The 12,101-nt window shown below is 31.7% G+C and overlaps 1 protein-coding gene across 49 annotated transcripts in view; it reads left to right on the forward strand.

Moving 5' to 3' along the window:
- The window catches only part of RIMS2 (regulating synaptic membrane exocytosis 2), a 611,447-nt gene that overhangs the window by 325,053 nt on the left and 274,293 nt on the right, over positions 1–12,101 (forward strand). For all 49 annotated transcript variants that reach the window (XM_034668422.1, XM_034668421.1, XM_034668424.1 and 46 more), the window contains 4 exons: positions 2,366–2,465; positions 3,493–3,616; positions 5,280–5,326; positions 8,627–8,739. In XM_034668422.1, the coding sequence (XP_034524313.1) occupies positions 2,366–2,465; positions 3,493–3,616; positions 5,280–5,326; positions 8,627–8,739 (384 nt within the window). The remainder of the gene's footprint in view (positions 1–2,365; positions 2,466–3,492; positions 3,617–5,279; positions 5,327–8,626; positions 8,740–12,101) is intronic.

Consider the following 12,101-nt stretch of genomic DNA (forward strand, 5'->3'; position numbering starts at 1 on the left):
TTTCCAAGTATTATTTATTCCGCAATAATACTTGTATGTATGATTTTGGAAAATACAACTCAAATGATATGCTTGAATCCTGAATACAGTGCTCAAACTTATTTTATTTATACTGTTTGTCCTTTAAATCTGTATCTGTGTTTATATTCTATTAAGACAGTGGGTTTAATCAATTACTAAATATGCAAACTTGGGAAATGTAGTATATTTATGACACAGTGTTTAAAGGAAAATTATAGGCCCCAAATAGCATCATTTAGGTTAAGGCCCCATGTCACTAAAACAAAACTTAATACCTAGTTTAATGCAGTTTCAGCCCCCCAGCAATGTAACCTTTATCCAGTCAACATGGAATTTCCTGGTCAATACTAGGAAATTTATTGATAGACGCCCTTTTAAGAGGGCAGTCTTGCCTTAACAGTGCATTCCTTCCTAATAAATTCCTTTCTTTTATTTATTTTTTTTAATGCCCTCTCTCTGCCTTTGAAAACCTTTGTTTTGTTGAGCTCAGCAGAGCTCTCCTCTGCTTGCTAGATGGGATGCTGCCCAATTCATGAATCCCATAATAAAGTCAATTAAATCTTCAAATTTACTTGGTTGAATTTTGTTTTTTAGCAATCAGAATATAATTTTTGTGTCAGTGTAGCAAAATGTGGGTGTGTGTATATTTGTATGTGTGTGTATGAGAAAGAGAATTCTCAAAGATACTTATACTAGGAGATTTATTATAAATACTGATTTATATTTGACTGTAAAATACCAGACAGTTATTTGGTAAGTAGATCAAATAGAACTATGTGATTTTGTTGTTGTTGGTGGTGGTGGTGGTGGTTTTTTGATGGTATTGTTGTTCATCTGTATGGTGAGTTAAAAACTGAAATGAAAGAAGAGTAAATGGTTTTTAGAGTTAAGCAATTGCCACAGAAGTTGTCCTGTAGAATATAGTGAGATATTAGAAAACTTTGGGTGTAAGTGGAATTGGCCAACCAACATTTATTGGGTGGCTGCCATGTAGCTGGCACTCATCTGAGTATTTTACTTCTATCATATTATTTAACACAGCAGATGAGAAATAGGCTTAGAGAGGTGTCATAACTTGCCCATGGTCACAAAGATGATGATGAAGGTGAGATTTAAATCCAGGTCTGTCCAATAGAGTGTTAGAGCAGTGAAAAGTAGAGGTTAAGAAGTCTTGGCTTGAATCCCAGCTACAGCCATTACTAACAACGTGACATCGGGCAACTAAACTGTTAGCCTCAGATTCCTCATCTGTAAAATGGAGATAAGAATGCTTTTTGAATTATTATAATAAACTTAAATAAAGCAATATAAAAGCATTTAGCACAGTAGCTAGCATACTGCAAGATTTCAAGAATAATAATAGTATAAAGTATCATTAATTATTATTATTGAAGTTTATCAAGCCAAGAAAGTTTTAAAATATTAACATAACGATGTCAGCCCATAATATCTATACATTTAATTTTCAGAATCAAACATAGGACCAATTAGTTAATATGAACTGAACTGAACTGAGGGTGTTCACTGCAATTTGGGAATAAATACATAGGAAAAGCCAGTGACTTTTTAAAATTCAGGTATTGTTCACTCAATTTAGAGGAAAAAAAACTAGTTAATGAAGTTAATTACTGTTATTTGCTTAACACGCTATAAAGTTGATATATTGGTTGAATGGTAGTTGATCACAAGCATTAATTTTGTAAGAAGCCAGTCTTACAGGTACACATATGACTCCATAGCATTATTATGAACATTTGTTTTTCCTCTTCTTAAAAGATATATATGAATAGAAAGATAAAATTGAAAAATTGGGGTGCAAATGGTCTGAAGTTTACACGAATTCTAATGAGATTAAGTACATTTTGTAATTTTCTTGGGAAAAATCCATCATTATCATTTACATTATTAATGTGCCTAAAAGATTCCTAAATAATGAAATTTTGGTGGGTTATCATAGTCAAAGTAACAAATATTTATGTGATTATGATATTTGAAATCTATAACTAGAAATGTTAATAAATTATATAATACTGTAATACCATGTTTTTGGAAATGATAAAAATACTTCTCTAAGAGAAATTACAAATTATTAAATTCTTTCTAAGGTATGTGATTTTTTTTTTTTTACAAATAATAGATTAAATTGTAAAAATTTTAGAATATGTAAAAAGAATCCACGCATGGAACATGTACTCCGTTTCTAATAAAACTATATTATTTAAAAGTTATTTTTAGAATATTATAGTTTTAAAAGCTACAAATTGTCTAGTTATTTTTTACTTGAATCTTCAATTATGTTCCTTTGAACAATATGCCTGTTTGAACACTTTTCTCTTTTAAACAGGTTGTAGGAGGAAAGATGACTGAATCAGGTCGGCTTTGTGCATTTATTACCAAAGTAAAAAAAGGAAGTTTAGCTGATACTGTAGGACACCTTAGACCAGGTAGGTTTCTATCTTTGATTATTTATATTTAAACTATTAAACTGAAATAGTTATAAAAAAGTTATCCTCACTTAGAAGTGATTTGACCAAAAATAAGGAACCCATTTTTAACTTAAATAAAAAATCTTTATTCATAAATGGAAAGTGTAACTATTATTTCTTGAGTCACATTAGATAAAAAGATTTTTATATTTACTCATTTTTTTTTGGCTGATGGATATTCTTATTGTGTATCTAGTATTAATCTATTTTGCTTCCCATAAACCTTCATTTTTCTTTTGAAAAAATTCCAACAGTTTAGGAAACAAACTTTATGTATAAATACGTATTTCCTACAATGTGTGACCCCTTATCTCTTTGGTAATGGATACTATTGGAGAGATCCTTGAATGCCTTGGAGAGAATGTGATAAACTGCTAAGTATTAAGCCTTTTGTAAGAAACTGTAGGGGCACCTGGGTGGCTCAGTTGGTTAAGTGTCTGCCTTCGGCTCAGGTCAGGGACCCGGGGTTCTGGGATTGAGCCGCATATCACATCAAGCCCCCTGCTCACTCAGTAGGGAGTCTACTTCTCCCTCTCCCTCTGCACACCCTACACTGCCCTGCTTGTGCTCCCTCATGTGTGCTCTCTCTCTTTCAAATAAATAAACAGAATCTTAAAAAAAAAAAGAAACTTTAGACAACGTGCTCAGTTGCATATATATTGACAAATCTGGAATGTAGTCATAAAATTTTCAAAGAATTAACAGATTTTAATAATTTCTAGAATTAAATAGTTTCAAGAATTAGAAACCACAGACATAACTTTTATGTAATTTTATTGCTCAGATGTTTGTCCTTTTGGGTAAAAATATTAATCATCCATATCATCAAATTTTATGCCAATGGAGCTGTCCTCAGTATGTCTTATTCCGTAATGGTGATTTTATTCTATGGAGTTCATTGCATTTTACGATTGCTTTGGTTTCAAGTGCATTTTATGGGGTTAGTTTTTCTTTCTAAGAGTATCATTACTGGAATACACTATAGGTGATGAAGTATTAGAATGGAATGGAAGGTTATTGCAAGGAGCCACATTTGAAGAAGTATATAACATCATTCTGGAATCCAAACCTGAACCACAAGTGGAGCTTGTTGTTTCAAGACCTATTGGGTGAGTTGGTTTGTGTACTTTACGGACACACCTTATAAAGTTGACCACTATTACACAATTTGTAGTGTGCAATCTAAAAATACCTGATTACTATAAAAATTGTTTTGAGCACAGGGCTTCTTTTCTCCTTTTTTGCTAAAACATAAAACCAAAAATCATGACATCTCTTTATCTGATCATGCTAGAATACACAGTTAATTATAAAAGAAGAAGAAATATTTAGGTGTTTACTATTTTTATTGTCGTAGTGTAGTTTAATAGGTGGCTAAAGGCATAGTAGGAGAAGTAATTTTAAAACTACTTTTAAAAGAAAGTTCATGAACTGTGGTCCTCTACACTGTGAAAATGAGGGTCAATGAATTTTACATATTCTTTTCAAAATGGAGATTTCAACCTAGGAAAGAGAGGTCCTAAGGACACACTATTCAGAAATAGGGGGAACAGTTGAAGGAACAGCATGACGTGTTTAAGGAAACAGACCAAAAATAAGCAAATACCAAAGTACTCCTTGGCTTTTGTAATTTTTTACCTATAGATTAAATTAGCAATTTCCAAAAGTTGGCACCAAAAGTTGACAATAAATATTCTTTTTGCCTGTATCATGAGAATTTCTCATTAAATATCACAGCAATGTTTCCCTTATAGAAGCTTATATTCTAAGCCAATGTAAAAGATATACCTATAACTAAGTAAAAGCAATAGAAGAAATATATACAATGATTAAGTGCAGTTATTAAATGCAAGTTTGGGGTAAGAGTATTTGAAGGTGGAAGCTATAGAAATTCTTTTTTTATTGTAGAATACAAATGCCCAGTTTTCATTCATTTAGGAAATGATTGGATTGTATTATTTTGATCTTTTTTTATGTTGGAGAAAATGACTTACATTGATAACTTAGTTTTATTGAAATGTTCCTTTCAAAGTAATGAATCTGGCATATGAAATTGTATCTCTTTTTCATTTTGTCTTTTCATAGTTTTGTAGTATGGTAAAACTGCAGTGTATCAGCTTAGTGTAGTAATCAAATATATTTCTTGGTATTAAAGGATCCTCTAATCATATTTTTGTTTAATACCTTAAATATTCTTTTATGTATATTTCTGAATGACCTTAACTATTAAAATCTACCCTGCGTGGCAAATCTCAAACAAAAATGTATATAATTTCGGCATAAGTGCAGTTACCATTTGTAAGTCCCAATGAAAAACATGTTTGCATTTTTTCCTCAGTGGAGTTGTTACATTTAAAAATTTCAGTCACAATCGGAATCTTCAAATTTTTCTTGTGGTGTTATTTTATTTATACTTCAATGTTATTGATTAAAGAACAGAATAGAATTCAAATATATCATAAAGCCTATCTTAAATTCAAAAATCTATTAGAATGGATAATCATGTAGTAAAGCACATAGAAAATAAAGTATGTTTTTATAAATCTGCTATAAATGCATATGACTTTATTTCTTTCTAAGTAGTTGAGGTTAGTTCAGAACACTTTGATTGGCAATCAAGTACTACGGCTTGTTTTCTCTTGCGTAATGCTACCATCATACACAATTTTGTTCAGTTTACGCTTCCCTGTTATATATTGGTTGATGATCATCAAAATGGCAGTTGCATTAATTGTTGAAACAATTTCCTGTTTTCTTGTTCTATCATTTCAGAGATATCCCTAGAATCCCTGATAGCACACATGCACAACTGGAGTCCAGTAAGTCTCATTCATTCTAGAAGATAATACTAATAATGTCATTTCCCAGGGGTCAAATGAAGTATTTTACCTATTATTACAATGTAAGAAATAGAATAATCTTATTATCAAATATATAGTCATTATACAAATGAAAAATTGAGTATTATTTCATGTTTTGTGGGATAAAGTACAAAATTCTATAATATTTTAAGATAGTTTTTTTCAGTCACACCATCTTAACTACTACGTATTTTTACATAGCTTTATTAAGGTAGGCTACAGTAAACTGCACCTAAGTGCATAATAAGGTAAGTTTTGACATACAGAAGATACCATCATCACAATAAAAAATAATAAACATACCCATCTCTCCTAACAGCTTCACCCTAGTTTCTTCTAGTTTTAAAATTTGCTACTTTGTGAACTAACCATCAGTAAGTGGGGGGAATGCTTGGCACAATCTAGTGAATAATGTTCTAATTTATATTTTTAGAAAATAGGATAGTAGTTCTGATAGCATCAGAGTCATAATGGAACAATAGACAAATAAGTTTAAGTAACATTGAATATGTATATGCTTTTTATTACATGTGTTTGAGTGCTGTTTTAGATGTTAAGCAAATGGATTTTTTCCAGTGAACTAAGTTTCTTATTGATTGAGAGTAGAGTAAGGGATATTGTAAAAGAAGAGAGGAGGAGGGTTGCCTTTTGAAATATGTTGCTCAGGAGAGACCATATTGAGAAGGAATGATTGGAGCAAAGATCTGGAAGAGTGGCTATCGGCGGCGGGGGGTTGGGGGGGAAGCTTTCCAGGTACAGGGACCAAGCGGTGCAGCGGTTCTCAGGCAGGAGGGCCTATTATGCACTTGAGGAAACGCAAGGAGGCCAGTGTTGCGGTGCCAGAGTGAGCGAGCAGTCAGAGGATGAAGGAGAGGGGGGTCATGGCAGCCAAGTTGCATAGAGTTTGTAAACCAGTGTAGAGCATACTTTGTTTTGGGCTTTTACTCTGTGGGAAATCGGTAGTTACACAGGACGGTTTGGAGGAGAGATTTATGTCTTAAATTCTGGCTACTGTGTTGGAAATAGTTTAAATGGAGCCAAGGGTGAAAGCAGAGAGAGTAGTGAGAGAACTATTTTTATATTTAGTATTTTATTTGGTGACTTAGGCCATTGGTGGTAGCAATGGAAGTGATTGGATCCTACAATAATTAAGAATATACTATTAAAATAGATTTTTTTTACTTTTATATCACAATTATAAGTGTCTTTAAAATGTTTACCAGAGAGGTGAAATNCCATTGGTGGTAGCAATGGAAGTGATTGGATCCTACAATAATTAAGAATATACTATTAAAATAGATTTTTTTACTTTTATATCACAATTATAAGTGTCTTTAAAATGTTTACCAGAGAGGTGAAATACTCTGGGAATGGCATAGCACTGTATTTTAAAATATGATTGAATGACTTATTTGATTTGGTACTAAATCATTTTATCCAAAATAATACCATCATCACAAAAAAACTATAACAATAAGTAAATACTGTTGACCCTTGAATAACATGGGTTTGAGCTGCATGGGTCCACTTATATACACATTTTTTCAATAAATACAGTGTATTACTATACATGTATTTTCTTTTCCTTATGATTGTTTAAATAACATATTCTTTTCCCTAGATCACTTTACTGCAAGAATACAGTATATGATATATTTATAGTATACAAAATATGTATTAATCAGCTGTTTATTGGTGAGTCTTCTGGTCAATAGTAGGCTATTGGTAGTTAAGTTTTGGGGGAATCACAGGTTATTGTGGTTTTTTGACTGTGCAGGGGTTAGCGCCCCTAACCCTCAGGGTCGACTGTACTAATATAAGATATCATCATCATTCTCATCCTTGCTCCCATTTTCCTGAGTGCCCGGGATTGTGGTTGATGTTGTGTCTACATTATCACACTTATTTCTTACAAAAGTCCTGTGGAGTAGGTACAATTTTTATTCGCTTACGTAGCATTACTCAGATATTGTATGAGCAGGGTGGAACCCATTATCTTATTATAGCTATTTTAAAAAATACCCTAGCCTACAATTTTAAAATTGTTTCTGAGGAGATGGGGTCCTTTCTCAAATTAAATTAGAATCAATCCTTTATTCTTTAAAAGTTGAATAATAGGCTCAATTATTAATCTTTGTCCTTAGTTCCTCAATAAGTTATTTTCTTCATAATGGTTTTAATTGCCAGATGACTCTTAAGTTCTTAGTACCGAGATGATCTGTCACTGCTCCTTTATCCTTGGATGTTAAAATAATATGTTCTGTTAAGAAGCATAATAATATGCTTCCTGTTACTTGAAGCTTAACATGTAGAAAACTGAGCTTATTTCTTACTCTAAAGCCATCATTCTTTCCTCTTCCCTTTATCTCTCATATCTAATTAGTTTCTGAGTCCTCGTTTATTTGTTTTGTGATATCATGGGAATTCTTTCTTTCTATTCCATTTTGGCAACATTTCCTAGTATTCTTTTATTGAATTCCACCTGTTTTTAAGTGTTTTCCATCTCTTTCAAAGCAATCCATGCTTTAAGTAAGTGGTAAAGTCATCTTCAAATGTAGTTATTGCCTCATTCAGAAGAGCTAGCATTGATATTCAATTAGTGCCCAGAATTCCAGGCACTTAATTCCCCCCGCTATCCCAGGAGCTCCATTTTTACTCACCTTCCCTACTGTAGAGATATATTCATACGTACAACTTCTAGGTACTGAGGCTCTGCTTTTTCTGCTGTTCTGCCTCTTTTTTCATAGACCGTACTTCCCTTCTGCCCATCTAATTTATTATATCCTTTTCCAGATGTAGTTTCAACTTATCACTTCCCAGAAAGACTTGATGATTAACATTCCAGTACTTGTATTTTCAGAATTACAAGTTGAGACCATCTTCAAGTTGCTTTTTGATTTAGGTTTTGGTTTCCTAAGTCTCTATTTTTAGAACTTTCTTAATATGTTATTGTAAGATATGAATTTGGTATACACATAAAAGACAAAGTAAATAAGTCCTGATGTAGAGGTCTGTCTCTACTATAATTGGCAGGGAAAATGTTTCACTCTTGGTCTTAAGAGAATCCCTCAGCTGTACTTAAGCTTCAAAAAATAGCTGTAAGTGTATTTGGAACATTGTGGCTAAGAAAATGGTTTACATAATGACATTTTGTGGACATTTTAAATAAATAAATAATTTAAAAGACATATGGTAAAGATTATTAAATACAAATGAAGGGTCATCATTATTGTTCTTTATGTGTAATTACCATTTCAGGTTCTAGCTCTTTTGAATCTCAAAAAATGGATCGCCCTTCTATTTCCGTTACCTCGCCCATGAGTCCTGGCATGTTGAGGGATGTTCCACAGTACTTATCTGGACAACTTTCAGTATGTAACCACTACATTAATTTCTCTTTTTTGGAATACCAAGTAGTGTTATTAGTATATGACAATAGCTTTTGTAAACCAACTTCTTCTTAGAATATAATTATGCTTTTAACCATCACTTTTCACATTCCTAGTAGTTTTGATTGAAATTTAATTTTAATTATTTAGCATAGAGTTTATTAGAGTATATTAGATTTCCTGGAATTTAATGAGAGAATTCGTGGAGATATCTAAAACCTTCTTTACCTTAGTAGTTTTATTCCAAAATTCAAGGTCATGATTTTTGCTCAATATCTTAAAATTATTATCATTTGCCTAGACTTTTGAGAGAAATAAAATTGCTGTACTGTATATTTAGATGGTATATTTAAGATGAAAGTCAATTTCATACATTCCCTACTTTTGAAGTTTAAGGAAATTTGGTATGAATTTCATAGTAAATCATTGGGGTATGAATATTGCTGTAAGTATAATGATACTTGAGAAGCTTTGGTCAACAGACAAAACTAAGTAAATGGGGACATATATAATAGATAACTGAATATACTGGGTGATTTCATAGTAAGTGATCCCTAATTCGAACATTTTATATAAAAATTAAAAATTGAATTAGGCATTTTCTGTCCATGTTAGAAGAGCTTTGCAATTTTGAGCCCTCATTCTTTATCAGTTTCTTCAGTTATCATTCTCTTTTTAAACTATTTAAAATATTAAAATATCTAAATTCATCCAGTTGCATTTTAGAAACATCATGCTGATGAGTTACTAAATTCGCAATTCTCTAAGTGTTAAGAACTATTTAGATTCTCAAAATCTAGACATTGAATTTTGGATAAAAAAATGTTTTAACTGAAAACTAAACTATTCTTGAGCTGATGTTTTAAGAGCAATAGAAAAAGCTTTCTGTTTAATCAGCTATGAAATTTCTCCTTTTATTTTTTGGGGGGGTAGGGGAGGTGTTTGATTTTTACTGAAGAATTTTTATTAATTAAAAGCTATAGGAAGTATAAGCAGAGTTAACATTTAAATTATTGAAAGAGTTATTAGACATGTATATTCCGGGACTATTTTGATCACAAAGGTGACAATAACAGAAAAATTATGCAAGAAAGAAGTTGAAATACTATTAGGAGCTTGTACATGTCTTATTAAAATGAATTTCTTCTCTTTATTATTTTCTTTTCCTTTCTCTCACAAACAGAGTGAACTTTTTCATTTGAAGAAAGTGTTCTTTTTTTCATTTTCTATAATAAGCAGCATCTTTCTATTTATTTATGTATATTGACAGCACAGATCTTGTCATTTATACTTGCAAATGTATGTGTATTTTCTTCCACCATTTTAGAAAGTGCTAATGTTAACCCTTTTTAATAACTTATTATGGCTCTGTTCAAATAGACCATCTTTAACTAATGCTTAGGATGGCTATACATAAATGTGTGTGTGTGTGTGTGTGTGTATGTATAGTTGGCTTCAGCTGGTGGAGGAGGGAGTGAAGTTAGACTTCCATAGTAAGTAAGTACTGCTTTGTTGCTGTCTTTGAAATCCTAAGGTCCTGTAGAAATTGGACTGGGTTGGGGGAGGGGGATAGAGATTGAGGAGCGTAGTGCAGGCATTTAGACACATTTCAAATTCAGCTGTTTTTTGTCATGGTTCAAAATGAATATACTAGAAAGGTCAGACTTAAATATTTTAGGGAATATAAACTTTAAAGTTTTATTTCTAACGGTATAATTAGTGATTTAAAGTCATAGTATTTACATTTATAAATGGTGTTAGTTTAAAATCCATGTAATTGTAATTTAAAATGTGTACATTTTATCATTTTCTTGTGACTTGGAAAGGGTATGTTCCAGTAAGACAACGTTAATAAATACAATACATATTTGTTGTGGTAAATCTAGGAGTACAGATAAGTAACTAAAAAATAAAAATTACCAATAATCCTACCACTAAAATGGAACTATTCACATACATAGCAGTTTTTAAACAAAAGTGGTAAATCTGTGTATAGTATTTTGAGACCTGCTTTTTCACTTAGTAAGGTATTGTACACTTTTCTCTTTAAAATTTTTTTCTTTAAAAATGTCTCTTTAAATGATTTTAATATCTAATATACCGTTTTACTTAAATTCTCTATTTTGGGACATCTTTTGTATTCTTAACTTATATTACATGATGCCATGCAAATCCTGGAATATAACTCTTACGTATTTTGTTAGGTCAGACAAAATTCTTTTGTCAGGATTTTTCAGAAGTAAAATTACAATATGAAGAGAAAGAGAAAAAGATCTAAGATTCTTCAAATCTATTGCCAACATTTTCCTCAAAAATGCTTTTATGAAATTAATCTTCAATCATCTATTTAAGAAATACATGTTAAATTCTGACCCCAAGTCAGCCATAATACTAGTTGCTGGGAATACAACAGTGAACAAGATAGAAATGGATTTTATCCTCATGAAACTTAATTTTATTTTCGTTCTTTACATGCAGGAAAACATAAGCAAGATACCCTTCTGGATATATTATTTCCTTTATATTTAACCCTATTCCTGCCAGCTGGAGACAATTTTGGTGTGCTCTAATGATGTGGAATTTAGGAAATACATCCACATGTATCACCTTATGGGAAAATTCCTAGGAAGGCACAAGGCAACATAAGAGTTCCTATCTCCTTGTACTTATTTTACTTTTGGGCATTTTTATTTTGGTGAGATTTTACCTGAGCTCATAACTCACTTACAAATTTATGATGTTGCTAAATCCAGAGAGCAAAGATAATTTGTATGGTCTGTGAGTTGACCTCCTAATACATTATGTCAGTTCATGGACTGCTATTTTCTCAAACAGAAATATACATATAATTTAAATTGTTGTTTAAACTTTCATTTCAAGGCTATTGATGATTTTTAAAAATTTATGCAGCTGATTTCTTCTCTATGCTTGAACTCTGCTGCTGCTTGTTACTATCCTAGGGCATAACTGTGAAAGTGCCATTAATGCATTTGGTGAGAAACTCAGTGTGAGCCCAGATTTGTGACACCTGGACTGTATATTAGCCTTTTCAGTGTCAACACTCCCTTATTTTGATTCTTTTTAAAACTTGTGTTCTTCCACAGCTTAACAGATTCCTTCTTCACAGGATTACTTTTGTAGTTCTTTCAATATTTTTAAATTAATCTGGAGTCTTTGGCTAGTTTTTGATATAGCGCTCAGATAAAAGATAGCCTTCAACTCTTTTTAAAAGTGAGAAATGGCTCAAAATTCTTTCTTTCTGTAGGAACACATTGATTCTTATTGACAATCATATTTTGTTTTACTTCTGGATCTATGATTGATTTATGGCTATAATGTTTCCC

The sequence above is a fragment of the Ailuropoda melanoleuca genome, chromosome 9 (assembly GCF_002007445.2).
Source record: "Ailuropoda melanoleuca isolate Jingjing chromosome 9, ASM200744v2, whole genome shotgun sequence".
NCBI lineage: Eukaryota > Metazoa > Chordata > Mammalia > Carnivora > Ursidae > Ailuropoda > Ailuropoda melanoleuca.